This window comes from Diadema antillarum, unplaced genomic scaffold, assembly GCF_040938485.1.
Source record: "Diadema antillarum isolate AM-2024a unplaced genomic scaffold, OU_Dant_1.0 scf00000029, whole genome shotgun sequence".
In the NCBI taxonomy this organism is placed as follows: Eukaryota; Metazoa; Echinodermata; class Echinoidea; order Diadematoida; family Diadematidae; genus Diadema; species Diadema antillarum.
This window is the reverse complement of record NW_027270918.1, coordinates 3,147,698-3,165,974: the sequence shown is the minus strand read 5'-3', so window position 1 is coordinate 3,165,974 and position 18,277 is coordinate 3,147,698. Positions and strand designations below refer to the sequence as shown.

The window sequence follows — 18,277 nt, the reverse complement described above, 5'->3', positions numbered from 1 at the left end:
CAAGCTGATATACAAATGATACAAGACTACAAGCTGCACAAGGGTTACAAATATACAGTTACACATAAAAGATGCATTCGCGTCTTACACTTTCATATGCCCCAGCAATACCCTTTGCCAGTTCTGAGCACATAGAAAATGTGTATTTATAGCACTTTGTATGCGAGATGCTGTTTCATAATATAAAGATAAAATGACTTCATCACTTCTCAATGGATCTATCCATTATGCATATTTTATGCATGTCTTTTGTGTTGCTTTCGTAACAAATCAATACAGCACAACACAAACTACAACAACAATAGCAGTACACACAGAAACAAAGCATAAACACAAATAAAACAGCATTCATGACCACCCTTCTACCTGGCCCATCATATTTAAACCATGTCCCATTTCCCAACATGATTGTATATATGACGGGCAAAACACTGTGAGAATAGCTGTAACATCCTGACCCAATTACGACTCTTGACGTTAATTTCTGAGGATTCATTCATTTTGTTAGAGCTCACATTTTGTCATTAACAACATATTCCATTTTCAAATTTATCTTTGGTTTATATCAAATGCATATATCTCCAAATGAGACATAATGGACATCAGCAGGCTACTTTCAAAACTTGATATCGGCAATCTGAATTAATTTCAAGGATAAGTCAAGAGGTACATGGTCTCATAGAGTGACTATACAGGTTTTCAAGAGGTACAGCATTCTTGACCAAGTCCTAAATTTTGTTGCTGTGCCATTAATGGTATCACTGGGTAGTGAAGTGTGAATCAGCTCTCAGTGACCATGATCAAAGGCACCAGAAGGTTATCAAATCACAATATCGCATGACACCCTGCTCCTATGGGATCAAACATCTTGTTGGTGGTATGTATACATGCATGAATACCACTGTGAAAGCGCACACCGAATATGACAAACACTCAACATTATCAACCTCATCAATCTGACGTCTGTGTTTGTGTCTGTCTGTCTGTCTGCCAGTGGTGGCTGTTTTGCTCCTTTTTCAAAAGGACCACCCATAATGATTACGAGATAGGCCTACCCCAGATAACTATAGCCAGCAGTCCCATAAGACTAAAATAGGTGTAATTGCAATAATTACTTTTTCCAACAATAAATAACTGTCCACAGCAGTCCTACTCCCTGGCAAAAGTTCAAGTCATACATCTCACTCACAACTGGTGATATATATTTCAGTTTGTTTACACTGTACATGTATGTGCATGGTTGCTATCCTAGGCCACCTCCTATCCCCTCCTGCAGCTCACTGAATAATGCTGTGCAGTAATCAGACAGTGAATTTTGGAGAGGAGTCACTTGGTTACAGGAGGCTGATATGTAACAAATAAGTTTCCACTTCCAAAATAGAGGGGAAAAAAGTGGCTGGAAAATTGGCCTCACAAAGTTCTATGTGCTTTTCACACTACAGTGTAATATCAATGAAATACAAGGGAAAACAAGAAAGGAAAAATGTCCCATTTCAACTGGTAAGTAAGTAAGTCAATGTTGTAATTGCTGTATCAGCTGTATTTTAACGCTTAGACCTGATATCAAAATGCAGAACATGTCCCACATAGGGAACAACAGCCTATACTTCTCCTCAGGATACTTCAAATTACTTGAGTTGTATTTCATACCCTTTCGCGAAGTGCACCTTACACTTTTTTTTTCATAATCATCAATCACACAAGATATAGGATTAAGTCAACTCCACCCCAATAAACTGTTCTTCACAGAAGAGCAAAACTCAAATTTTGTTGTTTTTGCATTTAAAGGGACTGTACAGTACTGGTTGAAGTGAGATAATGAAAAGCCTCCTATGAAATATGAAAGAGCATGTAATTTTAAGAAGGATTCAACGTTTATTTGATGAAAATTGGTTTTCAAATGGCTGGGATATCCCAAAAAGTGCTTTGTTTCACCTTGTTTTTGGATATCTCAGCCATTTCAAAACCAATTTTCATCGAATAAACTTTTGATACCCCTTAGAACTGCATGCTCTTTGACATCTCATAGAGTAGTTTCTGAATATCTCGCAAAACGTTACAAGTGAAGTCTTCACGTCGACCAGAACTGTACACACCCTTTAATGTAATTCTGTTCAATTGTGTAATCACCCACTTGTTTTTTTTTTTTGAGTAATATAAACTATTCATATGAAACATACGGCACTAATAAACTCTAGCATTTCCTTCTTTCTTTATCACTAGAATACAAGGGGCATACACAGGACATTGTTGCTGTTTTTGTTTCTTTAGTTGCACTGAGAGGGTAAATTGAGATCAGAGGATCTTTCATCCCCTAAAAGTTCTACTAGCAGCACAAACTGAATGTTGTAAAATGTGAGATGTTGCTGTGTTAGGGCCAATCTCAGTCATCGTACCTAGTACACGTACCAGGGCAATTACCCCCGGGCTAAATACTGGTTAGTGATAAGGTTAGAGTCAAGATTAGGGTTAGGGTTAGGTTTAGGGTTAGAGTTTGGGTTAGGGTTAGGATTAGATTCAGGATTAGGATTAGGGTTAGGGTCAGGTGAAGGGTCTGGGATAATTGCCCAGGGGGTAATAGCCCTAGACCCCTAGAACATTACATGCAAAGCCGTGACTGGTACCTAGAAGCAATATGGCCCAAGCTTTCCTCAAGTGACAGCACCGTACCAAGATTATCGTACATATGCCAAGTTCCATTTGGATACCTCAAACAGTTCTGAAGTTACATCATCCCAAAATCAATTACGGCCAGACAGACAGGTGAAGCACATCAAATTTTCAAAGCAGAACATAGTGACACTTAAGCAAAGTTCCTTGCATGCTATACTCTAAAAGTGGAAATTCACGCGCTGATAATTTGTTGGTTTTTTTCTGTTTTGTTTTTTGTGCTCAGCCAGGTAAGACAAATTTCACATAAGTTTAATTCCACAGAATCAAGACATTAGTGTTACATATACAACAAACAAAAATATTTGCATGCTTTTATTTTTGTTCAAGTTTCTGGTCACACGAAATGCGCAAAAACTTTGACTTTGACTTTACAGTATAGAGGAAAAGGAAATACAGCGAAGAGACTCACCAAGCTTTTCTTCAGTCGCGCTGTCCCATTTGCTCTTGGTAAAGCGTAGCTGTAAAAATGAAAAGTTGGAGAAGGAAAATAATTGATATCTCCCATAACAAACACACAGAAAAATTCTACCTACAATGACTCACAAAAATAATCTCAGAAAAGTTATGCCCCTTTATATTCCCATGCTATGGCTAAATGTATGTATATATCCTCTGAAGCTGACTGGCATCAGATTGGAGAAATGTTAAACTATGTTTTGAATGATATTAAATACAAACATGTCAGTATCAGGGCTTTTGAGATACAACTAGTGATGCAATCAACCACTTTCAGGAAAGATTACATCGCACAAAGTTTGATAATTACTGCATTACATCTATCCATGATATTCATAAAAAAAGTATTTTCTAAAAGGACCCATATGTACTGCATAAAGAGCAGGCAGTAAGTAGGGAGCTTCAAAACCATTTGCCTGTGTGCCCCTGGAAACGAAAACTTGTTATTGGGCAAGTACCATGAATGGGAGCCTGACTGTTAAAAGTAAAGGGCTCTTGTCCCCCAGCCATTTGGGCAGCTGGGAGATATCCTATTTGTAGTGCCCTGATTAATGAATGTGTCAGAACTTTGTTTTTCCGTTTTCATACTTGCACTTATCCTTTCTGAACTGACTGGGCATGTGATGGCTACACGAAAACAGTGCTTGCAAAACCAACAGGGATGCCACATAAAGCAATAAAAGTTTATAAAAGCAATTAGAAATAAGAACTTAATAAAAACAACAAAACAATAATACATTACATTATAACTACACTACACCCTATGCACTATCTTAGGCATTCATTGTTTACAGGTAAGAAGCACAGTCAAAATCCAGTAACAAAATACATCATCAACACATGTAGTCATTATTATGTTAACAAATTATCTTGACTGGGAGTCATTTAAAATCAGTGAATAGTATGTCATATCAAAATCTCTTGAAGGCAAATGGCATTAAAAGAGATTGATTGCAGGGTTGTGGTATTATGAACATGACTACAATGTAGAAGCACCTGAAATCTACCTTTAAGTGATGTAACAATAAACAAAATGGGACTAGAAAGAGGTATATATTTCAGGTGCTTCAAAAAATGCTGCAATCATTTACAAGTCCAACTACAACTTAACTACATGTAAAGAATGCATCAACATGTTGTTCTGGTTAGGTTTACAAGATTTACAATATAAATGTAAATGAGGATGTGAACTTTGTATTCATACGCCTCATTTCCTTATTTGTTTTACCTGTTCAGAAACATTCACCCTCAAAGTAAGTCATAGTGTCGCTCTGTTCCATTTATCTGCACAGCGCAGCGCAGCGTGGGAGCCAACTTTAGCTCAGGGCATATCTGTGTGGCGTCACCCTTTTGATGCCTTGCATTGCTGAGCATTGCAAAGTTGAGTAACCTGACTCACTGTGCATGCATAACCGCAATTTCAAGATGCTCGGATTTTGTACAATATACTGCCCACACTGCTCTATGTAATATGACAAAGTCCCTTTAAGAAGGCCATATTTCTCTCTCTCTCTCTCAAGCGCGATTGTATCACACACATGTGCTATAAATAGATTTCAAGTGTTTTCTTCCATCTGGAAGAGAGGTTGTTCTCCCATTGGTGAAATAAGAACCTGCCCCACTCAACTCCTTGTGACACTTGGCCCAAATAATCTGCCACACCTAACAAGCAAGCGGCATGCAGTACATTCATATCTTTATAAAGGAAATCCATACAGCCAGGACATAATATTAGCATTCTCATGTGTCCATCCAGAGGCTATTGACATGACCCTGTACACACCATAATAACAGCTTTTGTTTCATAAGTGAAACAATATTCCTTAGAGGCTAAAATGCCCAACAAGTATTTGCAATCCTACTTTCAATGAGTTTTCGATACAAGCTCATATTTGACCACACCCAGATAAACTTTCACTATCTTACAACACATCACTCATTCAGCAAATCAATTCTACAGCAAATTATTGGCTTGTACGATGAATGCCCTGAGTGATCATGGCGGAAATTTCTTTCCTCAAAGATCAGAGGAAAGCTCTTTGTTGAAACTCTATCTCATTTTTTTAACCTGGCCTGATTACTAATACAACAAAATTAACCATAAAACAAAATATACCAAAAAAAGTACCAACTATTCAAATTAATAAGATTATTGCATTGAGTTGCCTTTATTGCAACTGATTGACAAACTGCCATTCATCAGTGTAAATAAACACAGATAATTTAGTGTTTTGGTAGAAGCCATCAAAAAAATAAATAAATAAATAAAAAAATCACAGGCATACATACTCCGGTTTGACTCAAACCAACAACCTCCTGATTGCTAGACAGCTGTCAGTCATATCAACCAGTATGTATGCCCATGATTTCTATAATGGCTGCAACTGAAACACAGAACAATTCAGGTTTATTTACATTGATAAAGGGCTATTTGTAAATTAGTTGCAATAAAAATACCAACAAAAGCAAGAGAAATACAAAGGGGATATGAAATAGTAATCTCCGGTGCATAGAGACCCTTGCCAAAGATACGATGCACTATATAAGAATGGTAATAATAAGTATAATTGCTAATCTACTGCATCGTTTCCATAGCCCCAGGAGGAAATAAATCATTGAAGTCAATCACTGATAGGTAAAGTATACACCTCCTGTCCTATAGCACAACTTTTCCATGCATGTAGTGATACTTGGTCTCTGCAAATAATTCTGGAATTCCTCCTCAGTTTGCTTTAAAAATAAACATACACAAACAACCCCCCCAAAAAAAACAACAACAACAAAAAAAAAACACAAACAAACAAACAAACAAACAAACTTTGCAGAGGATAAAAGAAAAACAGCAGTTTTTCTGTAAAACTTCCATAGCACTAACTAGCAATGATTCTAGGTACCATTGCATCAGACAGTAAACTTTAAATTTTGTTTGCATTTACCAGTGATAGCAGTCATTGTTAGTAACCATACTATATACAATGCTAATTAAATGTTTGAGTAATATAGACCTTTGCAGTCATGTCTCTTAATTGTCTGCAAGGGCAAGATACACTGTACAGCCTTACTTTCAGTAATATTTAGTTTGAATTCACACATCTAGACTTAGATACAACAGTTAGATAGTCATATGCCTATGATACATTTTCAATAAGAGCAAACAGCCAAGAAGATTGATAAAACAGACACTGATTAATGCAAACTGATGATGGAGCAAACACATTGGGACTTAGTTTCACTCTCCTTTCAGGTTTATACACTATGTCAAAGTAAAACTTATAAGATTATCTTCCAGTAGAATTCTAGTAAGTTGTTAAGAAAGCTTGCTCTGGACTAACCCGCTAATCTCATGGCAGAAAACTGACTATTACAAAACCTGGAATCTAGTCATAACATCCGATCCTAAATATCCTAAAAGTAATAACATGGTTAAAACACAAATCATACATCAACAGAAAGTAAATAGTCTAATGATATTGAGTTTATCAGTGTGTACATCACAATTAAAATCAAGCATCAACACAATTATCTCTACACATTAGGATTAATGGATAGCTAGGCATATATCATTACATAATGGTTGCGTTAAAGCTAAATTCCTACAAAGTTTAGCAAGTGTCTAAAAATTTACTTTATAAATACTACATACAATCAACCACATATTTAGAATGTAATTTAAAGACCCATACGATGTAACAGAAACAAGAATTATGCAAGCTTAAAAAGCAAAGACAGAAAATTTCTTAAAAAGAACATTCACACCATTTCTTGTGATCCTCTCTGTAGCAGAAAAGCCAGTCCAGTGTTCACCAAGGCAATGTTTACCTTAACGCATGACCACCTTTTAGCAAGGCCACTTTTGACAAGCATAAACTTTACTTTCAAATCTAATCCTTAATAAATTGGTCAATGTTCTTTAGTGCTAATCACATGAAAGACATCTAAGACTTCACTATCAATAAGAACAAAAACAAACATGGGATATTTAAGTAGGCCCTGTAATCAATTTTGTAAAAAAACAACAAATAAACACATTTTGCTAACGATAAGCAGATCCTGCAGAAATCTTGCCCCCATTAGAACTGTTCAGTTCATTGACTTCAGAGGCTCAAAAATACATCATTTCAATTACGTTAAACAATGGCTATAAAGTGATTCATGTGCATGAAAAAAGGCCTGTGTGATACGGCTCTATTTTTCTGAATACCGCCCTACTTCAGGAGGTTTGGTGCCAAAGTGTGCTCAAGATCTGAACTCCACAATCAATAAAGCTGTTTAACACCTGAATTAGAAATCACTGTGGTGAAATAGAACTTGCAGGAATAAACTGTAGTCTAGGCTACTATGTCCCTCTCCCCTTCTTCTGATATCACAGCTGGCAACAGCTAAGTGCAAGCAGAAAGATTCTTGTGTGTTGTGTGCATCTCAACAAATAAAAATAAATTACTGATAATTCCCAAATCAGGCAGACTTTTATATGTATACTACTATTCTCAGGACATGAAGAGATATATCTCAATTTGCAGGAATTTGCAGTACAATGAGAGAGGCATGGTAGCTTTGTACTATGAACCCTTTTGAAGGCCTACCGAAATGTCAATGCATTAAGATACAAAACATTCATATAATTACATAGCTCACAGCTACTTGAAGATGTGTCATATTCTCAAAGGCTGCATGACAAATGAACAAAAAAAAGAACAAAAATTGATTTATTTTTCAAAGACTGCAGCTTGCTTCCACACTTTACATTAAAAAAAAAATATGTTATCAAATATGAAGTTGAACACAAGTACACAAAACTCATCCACCGCTATCAAATCTACCACAGATATAAACATATATGAATTAGAAAGAGATGTCCAGGTCTAGAATAACCATTCTAGCAGCCAAAGAGGCTTGCACAGTAATCCCTAATGCTAGCACTTCTGTGTGTAGCTATCTGACACTGTACTGATGGAGGCATCTCTAAATCTATCTCACTCTTAATATGACGTTTGCACTAAAATGCTTCCTCACCAGAAGTCTGTCACTCATATCATCCCCCAAGGAACGCAAACCTCATCACAGTACTATCACACAGTCTCAAATTTGGTACGAACCACATTCCATATGAAATTAAACTGCATCAATTCGTAATTTTTGCCTCAAGCAAAATCTATGGAGGACAGCGGAGTTATAGGTAAAATAGAGTTCCTCCGAAGATTGGCATACAGGCCACTGTCTTACACAAGAGACTTTTACACTTCTATCACTCTTTTGGATGTGATACTGTTGATCATCCCACCAAGACATCTGAAAAGAGCTCGACCGTGCTCTGCAGTTGGCGCCAAATACTATATGAAGACTGTGAAGTCTAGCACACTAGTTCTAGAAACAAAACCTGTAGTCATAACAGTGATTTGGTCTAGCATGGAATATCGTTTGTTCCTAACACCAACGCAAATTTTTTCTCTTTCATCTCATAACTTCCAAAATGAAACGTGATGCATAAAGCAGATTTCTCTCAATGTTACAAAACTCTACGCTCCTCTATGCTTTGCACATTGTTGGAAACCTTGGCACAAACGGCTCAAAAGAGGGCTCTAAACAGAGGCAGGGGATGTCTAGAAACATGTGCAGTACACTCAGAAGGTGGCCCTCTGACCTTTGACCTCCTGACCTTCACTTACCTCTTCATCCTCTTCCAGTTCTTCCATCGCTTCTTGCTCCTGATTTATTAGCTGCTCCATCATGCTGGGTCCAGTTTCATCCTCCATCTCCACCTACCAAAAAATAATACACTGTATGTTATTCCTCTTTGCATCGTATCCTGGTCTTTTCAATTAAATACCGGTAGTTATACAGAGGGAAGGGTGTGTGTTCTCCATCCCCCCCCCCCCTTCTTCATGAAAGAATACCTTGAGCATGCTAGTGTATCTAAACATGTCATGAAGAATTGGAGCAGAGCAAGAACAGGACCAAATCTAGTCACTTCGGTTGCATTGTAACCATTTGAAAGATGTGGATGAGCTGCGTAAGAAAATCAAATATTGCATAGATTTCTCCAATCCTGCTAAAACTCTGGCCCATGATATCTCAAAGATGCAAGTAAGGGTAGATTTCTACTCTTGCTATGTGTCTGCCTGGTGTCACTGTGCTTTCCTCATCAAAAATGTGATTTTTGTTTCCATTGCATTGGTTGGTTTCAATTTCATACCTTAAATATGATTTCTCCTATCTGCAGTCCTTTGTTATTATGCAAGAACATAAACATATTTTAAAAAAAACATTAGTATACTTTCCAACAAAAGAATATTAATCTTTTTTTATCAAATAAATATTTCAAATGAGTGTGTCTTTTTATGAGGCAACGAGAAAGTTCAAGAGTAACAGTTTATACAATTTAGACTTAGTAAAGAATAATGGATTCCCTTCTTTTCTTCAAGAAACAAATCAACAAAATCACTTCAAGTCAATGTGCTTCACAACCGTACCTTTATGAGTACATACAGGACCATACAGTCTTGTATAATTTCATTGAAGCTTTCTTCAAATGATTCCCCTACACACTAGCATTAGCCTCATTAACAGATTTTCCTCTTTTTTTTTCTGTCCGACCAACTACAACAAAGTCTACATAATAACTTTTGAAATAGAAATACATCAACAGAACAGACATATTCTTAGACTTGACTTGGATTGTGCAGTACCAATCGAGAAGGGTCACTGACCTCCGGAATAGCCGCATCCTGCAAGAGCGCCACCACATCCAGCTTAGTGTATTTCCTTGGGGCGAACTCCCAGTGCTCGATGATCTACATTTGACAGAGACAGAGGTACACCAAGTCAATAATGAGAAGCTCACGAGTGGTGATACCATGGGTTTGTGAGAAGGATATCACAGGACTACTAGCGAGGTACATGGATTATTAAAGGGTAGGCAATTTTCTGCTTCAGTTGATGTCTGTGAGAGAATGTGTGGTTCTTTAACCCGTTGAAGACTAGTCCCAAGAAAACTTGGGCAGGCCTCTATGGGAAATGCGTGTTTTAGCAACATCAGCCCGTCCTCAACGGGCTAAAAATGAGGTGAACACCTACTAACACTGCTTAAGGAGTATATATCAAGGAGTATACGACAGAGATACAGGAAAAGTGCAATATATGCCCCTACACAGGCAACATTTTCTGGTGTGCAAAGAGATGAAGGGTAGCTACCATCATCATTCCTCTCAAAGATGTCACACTGAGTGTGATGAGAAAGAGCGGGTCAGGCAATAAACCAGTATATGGTATATCTCATCACCTGTATATGTGATGTGCCTGATACAAATCAATATTCTATGATACTGACCAGTCTGGAGGAGGTTTTAGCTGCTTGCCCAATATTGAGCTCTTCCTTACTCATTAAAGTATTGTTTTCCATTGCGAGCAGTGATTTGAAAAATGTTCAAGTTATCACATTTTATTTGATGCACACGTGTAGACTGGTTGTATCACAAAACATGGTACCATATAAAAATGTCGCAACAAAGCCTAAAATATAAGGAGATATCATTATTTCTCAATAAACCAAAACTGTAGACGGTTTATTCTAGAAACAATTTACCCTACAAGAAACATACTTACCTTACAAGACACAGTGAATCCTATCATTTTTGCCCTGTTCGTACAGTTTTAGCCCTTACGACAATTACTTCTTTCTGGAATGAGTTATATTTTCTGTTCGGTTGTAATCAAGTTCTTTTAAGTTCCTTTAAGCAAAATCTGAAAGCCAATTTTCTAAAATTTTACGTTTGATTACGTTGCCGTGATCAATTGAAAAAAATTATGCATACTCAAAACGATGCCTCGCTCGGATGACTTCATTTGTTTGATCAACTTGCTACTTTTCTTAGTATTGATACCATAAGTTTAATCATGAACATTATACAATACTTTGTGCATTCCATAAATTCTATAATATTCTAGACATCTTGTATTTTTGCATGTTACGTCATTTTTGACATTGACATACTGTACTAAAAGCCTATATTATAGTTTTGGAACCTACATCCTGCAAGCTTTGCTTTTTAGTGGGTTTCTCATATTACACGTCAATTATACGTCCTTATACATTTGTGCAATTTTGTTTCAAACTGACCATTGTGTTAAAACATTTCTTTTTTAAAATCAAATGGAATACAAAGAAAAGTAGAAATTACGCGGTGCGTAATATAAGTCCCCGCCGGAAGTAGCATTTAGTAGCAAAATGTACAATATAGGTAAAAAGATGAAGGTCAAAGGTCAAAGAAGTCAAAGGTCAAAATTCTATGTAGAAGTTTTGAAGCCCTCACCTAGTGCCATCACATAAAGCAAACGGAATCGAAATCGGGTTAGAAATGGCGAAGGAGTAGCATTTTGTAGCCAATGTACAATATAGGTAAAAAAATCAAGGTCAAAGGTCAAAATTCTGTGTAGAAGTTTTGAAGCCCTCACCTAGTGCCATCACTTAAAGCAAACGGAATTGAAATCGGGTTACAAATGGCAAAGGAGTAGCATTTTGTAGCAAAATGTACAATATAGGTCAAAAATCAAGGTCAAAGGTCAAAGAAGTCAAAGGTCAAAATTCTGTGTAGAAGTTTTGAAGCCCTCACCTAGTGCCATCACATAAAGCAAACGGAATCAAAATCGGGTTAGAAATGGCGAAGGAGTAGCATTTTGTAGGCAATGTACAATATAGGTCAAAAATCAAGGTCAAAGGTCAAAGAAGTCAAAGGTCAAAATTCTGTGTAGAAGTTTTGAAGCCCTCACCTAGTGCCATCACTTAAAGCAAACGGAATTGAAATCGGGTTACAAATGGCGAAGGAGTAGCATTTTGTAGCAAAATGTACAATATAGGTCAAAAATCAAGGTCAAAGGTCAAAGAAGTCAAAGGTCAAAATTCTGTGTAGAAGTTTTGAAGCCCTCACCTAGTGCCATCATATAAAGCAAACAGAATCAAAATCGGGTTAGAAATGGCGAAGGAGTAGCATTTTGAAGCAAAATGTACAATATAGGTCAAAGGTCAAGGTCAAAGGTCACAATTGAAATTCTGTATAGAAGTTTCAAAGCTCCCATGTAGTGCTATCATATAAAGCAAACAGAATCAAAATCGGGTTAGAAATGGCGAAGGAGTAGCATTTTGAACATTTTGATCACACACGGACGCACACACGGACGGACACACGGACGGACGGACACACGGACGGACACACACACGTACGGAGCCCGTTTCATAGTCCCCTGCTCGAACTCGTTCGGCGGGGACAAATAAAACTTGTATGAAATGTGGAATATGGAACATGAATAAAAAAAAATTAATTACAACTACTGTTTACATTTTGTGAATTTAACAATACTTAACATTGATTATACAGATTAGCATTTTTACATTGGTTGTTTCAATCCTTAACTCACATTCTAGAACTATTTTGAAGCACTAAAGCTGAGTTTTTGTTTATAGTAAATAATACCTTCAAAATCAAACTCTTTATACCACAAGACCCTAGTCTATAAGCTGGTACAGTGGACTCCCATTATAACAAAGTCCTCGGGACCGGCACTTTTCTTTCGTTATATCTAAATTTCATTATATCCCAACAAATAAACAATAAACACACATGGAGTGGATAATGCTATGGCCTGACTTTTTACTTCGTTGTAACCAAAATTTTGTTACACCCATGTTCGTTATAATGGGAGTGCACTGTATTACAAGTATGTTAGATAAAGAACTGCTGTAGCACAGAAATCAAATAATTTCCTTACTCTTCTGATATCCATCTCTCCTCTCCCGTGGATGTCACGTTGCACACAAACTCCCAGCTCCACCAGCAACTCTGCAATGTATACCTAGGGCAGAAAGCAGACACAGATGTGGGTACAAGTGTGCCAAATCCATAAGTGTACATTTAAGCATACACCTACAAGTATTTCAACAATAATTCAGAAACCCTTCTGTATATGCACATATGTATACAGTTACAAATTTTATATTGTACATGCTAAATCAGTAAATGCTTTGTTTAGGTTTATGTCAATTGTTTCTCATGACATCATTTACAGTAAAACACAGCAGCAGCTTATGACAGAACTATGAAGAGCTAGATATTCCTCACAAACAAATGCATAAATTGAAAAGGTGGATAGGTTTAGGTAACTCACAAAATCCAACAGATACCTCTGATGACACATAATCAGCAAGATCAAGCTTTTTCCTACATGAGCCCCAAGACTGGAATAACATCCCTGTATCTCTACGACAAGCACCATCTACTCAGGTTTTTAAATTGAACCTTAAAGCCTATGTCTTCAATCTACATCAATATTTACATACATTATTATTTTATAACTATGTTTCAGGTATGTTCTCATGTTCCATGATACAATGTTGAAAATTGTGGTATCCTGTGCATTTTTTGTTTTCCACAGCACCATAAGTATCTTTTCTAGGTAGAATGAGCACTCTAAAAGAGTTCACTATTATTATTATTATCATCATCATCATTATCAATATTAGGTCATTTTTCATACACTGATATGTCAATGCAGGCATACCTCAAAACCCTTCATTCTGGCGTAGGTCCAGAAGGGCTCAATCTTTGATGTCTTGTCGTTGATGGCGTCCACGATGATGAAGTCAAAGAAGCCGTCCTCGATGGTCTTCTTGAAGGTCTTGAGCAGGCTGACGTGGTAGATGGCCTCCATACCCTCCTCATACTCGTACTCCTGGTACTATTTCACCGAGAGGGGAGAGAATGAGACTCATGCTACTATCCGGTTCACAACAAACAAAACAAACTCAACGAGGTGAGCCTTTTTCAATTTTATGGCATCAAGGGGGAGAGATTTATTGTGTCTGATTAAAATTATTGTGCGTAACGTACTTTGAAAATGTCATCATAATGCTGACATATTTTCCTCTCCCTCAAGATTCTTCGACTGAGTTATTTGACGTGGCAGACCTACCTACGTATCTGATCCAAGATATCAAATTAGCTGGTGTATAATCTCACACTGACAGAAAGACAGACAAGCCAACTCTCACAATGTCACAGACAAATTTAAAATGTTATGTCTGCTGTTCCATTACCTGGTGCATGCAAGAATGACAATCTGGACACCTCCCCCCACCCCCCACCCCCCAAAAAAAATCAACAACAAAACAAATAGATAGATAAAAAAAAGCAACCAACAGCCAAGAAACAGTATGAAGAAATATGCTTATAAACACATAATTCACATAAGTGCAGCCTTCCATGTTTGAGACTGCACAATTTTGGTTCGATCACCTTCATAGTCATTCTAGTTCGATAAGACATAATCACGGTCCATGCTCCAATGGAGTTCTCAAGGAGTTGGGAATCCCCCTTTCCTCCCGTAATTACATTGTATGAAAAAAAAAAATCACGGCGAGATTGCGTCCGTATAATAGAGAGATCCGGATAAAGGGAGGCCGGATAAGAGAGGTTCAACTGTATGAGAAATGAAACATGTCCACCTGACTGGATTCTGCTAAATAAATGCCCAGTCTGCAAAGGGGTGTCTCAATCTGCTTCTTACCCGTTTCTTGACCATCTTGCCCGACTCGGGATCCCTCTCCATTCCTTCCTTCTCACTCATGAAATAGTCATCCAGACACAGCATGCGTGGGCTTGGACCACCGTTGCCTATCTCTCTCTCCTGCATGGAGAATGGCAAAACAAACTCTTAAGAATTACCGGTGCACATCCAATTCTTGAACCCGCTGTTGACGCACAAATATTATGAGAAACTCATTTGCTAACACAAAGCTATGTAAGAGACCAGTATCTATTGAAGGTTTATACTTGTGTAAAGGTTTCTTTTATTTGAAAAATTTATACACACACACACATGCACACAATGATTGCCAAATGTTATCGAAGTTGAAACATTGACCAATGCACAGTCGAAACATAAGTCTCTACTAAATCAATAGAATTGCTGCAGCCACTGCGGCTGTACTTGGAAATGCTGTGTCAACATATAACATCAAGACATTAACTTATTTACTCATAGCTTAAATCTGTACACATATTCAAATGCCTTGCTGAATGACATGTAAGTAGCAAATTTGAAAAACATCCAAAGTTACATCATGACAGGAACAGAAAAACAACTACTTGACTTTCACTCTTTACAAACTTTGTCCAATTATTTCAAACAGCATTCCACAGCAGAATCTGATTATAATGACTTCAAACCTAATTGAAACAAAAGTGATCCTCCTTTAGAATTCTTTCAGTTAGTACATAAGCTGTCAGATTGTGCACATGAATAGATCAGTGTCATAAGTGTATGCGTGGAAAAGACATCGGTTTGAGTTAATTCCTGAACAGTGGCTGTGAACCAGTGAAGTCTACAGCCAGTAGTACGAAATGCACAAAATCATGAGGAAATTAGAAACTGCAACAATCTTGCGAGCACAGTACCTTGATGAGTTTAGCTATGTAGGACTTGCCACTTCCTGGCGGACCTCGGAGGATCACGCAGATCTTAGGGGGACGTTTCTCCCGGTTGGGTGGATCAAGGATGTCCGTTACCGCCACCACTTCACGCTTCTTGACCTTGGTGGGCGGCGGCTGGGGTTGTTGGGGCATGTCACTGTACAAGTCCTTGTGAGGAGAGTCACGGAACCTTGACATGAAAGTACAAAAGCAGGTTAAGAAAGACAGCGAAGCAAAAGTCACACAACTAAATACAATGTGGGAACTTGCACAACCCTTCCCGGGGCATACAAACTTGGAGAAATATAAAGTTGCAAAGGGCGCAAATACCTTTCCAAATGGGGTGTACACAAACAATTCTCCCTAATGCACACAAATGTGAACATTTTGTCACTAGTGGTCAGGTTCGTATACTCGCCAATGGTTGAAATGATCTTACGCACCAATGTGCAACAAGTGGAGGTTGAGCAGGGTCACACTTTCAATGTTTACTTGTGCGCTTCTGGCAGTGCCGGGTTACTGTGCAGCAGGCATGGACAGAGTTCATGTGCTGTAATTGCGTATACTTTGTCCCTTTTTTTTATATGACAAAAACATTGTCACTTTACAACAGATATGCATTTGCAGAGTTTATCAACTAGACAAATCTTTTCCTATATGCAACAATTGCTGACAAACTATACAAATCTATGGTAGTTTGGAGATAGAACATATTGTTACAGAAAGTAAGTAGTGCCACAATTGTTTGAGTTTTTACAGTAATATGCCATGGCAAGAATTCTTTCATCAGTCTATCACAATGCACTGAGGCAGTTTACATAACAAACACTAATATATGACCCTTACTAACAAGGAGATGAAATAGTCCAAAGTTCCTGCATAGATCTGGCCAAGAATGACTTATTCAATCTCATGAGAACTTATGTAAGATGAAATAATTCTTGGCCCTTCTGATAAATGGTCTTGGAGTGGACAAGATGAAGGGCTTAAAAGGATGGTATAGTTGTGGATTCAGATTTTAACTTTTACAAGATAATTACAAACCAGTTCATGAAATACTAAAAAACATACAATTCTAAGAGGAATTTAAAGTTTATCTGATGAAAATTGGTTTTGAAAAGGTAGAATTATCCAAAAACAAAGAAGAACAAATTGGTCCTAATAGGTGGGTCCCATCTTTTCTTAGGACCTCTTTGTCTTTGGAATCTCAGCCATTTCAAAACCGATTTTAATCCAATAAACTCATGTAAGTGGTTTCTAATTATCTCGTAAAAAAGTTACAACCCGAATCCCCATTTCAACCAAAACTATACCATCCCTTTAAAGCTGTCATATCTAGATAATACTAATAACACAGAAGAAAGTCAAGTAGATATTTTTTTTTTTTTTTTGCACTAGAATGCTGGAATCATGTCATGAAAGAATAACAATGCAGACAACCAAGGAACATACATGTCATCATGACCACGTTTTCCTCTCTCCCCAGTCTGATCTCTAACAGGGCTTAGGCTTCTTCTACCCGGACTGGGCTGGTAGCTCTCCTGGGGCGGCGGTGGGGGTACAGCAGACCACAAGGGGAAGGCAGTTGTCTCCGATGACGGTGGCGGCGGGGGCGGTGGCTTGGGTTGGTAGGACTCCGGTGCCTTCTCCTGCGGGGGAGGAGGGGGAGGGGCTTGTTGGTGGGCCATCATATGCTGCATATAGGACCCCTCCTGCTGTGACTGGTCCGCACCCTGGAATGGTGGATGTGGAAACTGCTGTTGGAACTGGCTCGGCTGCTGCTGCCCACCACCAAACATTGGCTGGTGCCCCTGCTGCTGCTGCCCCTGCTGCTGGTGCCCCTGCTGCTGCTGCCCCTGCTGCTGCTGCCCCTGCTGCTGCTGCCCCTGGTGCATGTGCATGGTATCATGCGGCTGGTGGTGGTAGCTGTCCTGGTGATGGTAACTGTCCTGGTATTGCTCGTCATGAAAATACTCATCCTGGGTTTGGGGCACTTCCAGCGGGGCTTCGTACTGAGATACGTCAGGGGGTTGGGATGGCTGGGAATACTGCTCAGGAGGTGGCATCTGGGATGTGGGCGGTAGGACCGGATCAGTTGGAGCTTCATCTTGGTGCAACTGTGACACATTATCTTCTTCATCTGAGGATACAGGAAACAGACATAATTTAGGAATAAAATAATCAGACCCTTACAGAAAGAAATGCTCATGCTTGCAGGATTTTCCCTGTGTTTAGTACATACTGTAAAAGTGGTTTCTTTTGCGCACAGATACTTTCGCGGTTCCCATCGGTGCTGACTTTTTCGCGTGTTTAAATTCGCGGTCGGCAAAATCTGTGACTTCACAGTCGGCAAAAACTGTTTTACTTTGCACATGAAAACCCAAACTATAATGCAATTATTCTTTGATTTATTAAATAGAAATTAAAATTAAATGCAGGCTTACCTGAAATATCGTCTCTTGAGTACTTTATAACATGCTTGTACCTATATTGCACGGTATCGCTGTGAATTGACTTTCAATACACTCAATGCGCGGAAACTTTGTGTGTGCATGTGCGCAATAGCGTTGTAACAATCGGCGAGTTCAAAACATTTTCGCGTGATGTTAAATTCGCGGTTCAACCTCAAAGCGCGAAAATAAAACCACCGCGAAAGAAACCACTTTTACAGTATGCAGTGATGTCCG

General features: G+C 38.3%; 1 protein-coding gene across 1 annotated transcript in view; it reads right to left on the bottom strand.

Annotated features, from left to right (window-relative positions):
- Positions 1-18,277, bottom strand: part of LOC139739636 (uncharacterized) — a 37,885-nt gene that overhangs the window by 8,278 nt on the left and 11,330 nt on the right. Inside the window, exons 7-15 of the mRNA XM_071650249.1 lie at positions 17,043-17,730; positions 15,576-15,780; positions 14,686-14,805; positions 13,681-13,857; positions 12,892-12,975; positions 9,837-9,920; positions 8,796-8,888; positions 6,184-6,186; positions 3,083-3,131 (exon numbers count right to left, since the gene is read on the bottom strand). Coding sequence (XP_071506350.1) covers positions 3,083-3,131; positions 6,184-6,186; positions 8,796-8,888; positions 9,837-9,920; positions 12,892-12,975; positions 13,681-13,857; positions 14,686-14,805; positions 15,576-15,780; positions 17,043-17,730 — 1,503 coding nt within the window. The remainder of the gene's footprint in view (positions 1-3,082; positions 3,132-6,183; positions 6,187-8,795; positions 8,889-9,836; positions 9,921-12,891; positions 12,976-13,680; positions 13,858-14,685; positions 14,806-15,575; positions 15,781-17,042; positions 17,731-18,277) is intronic.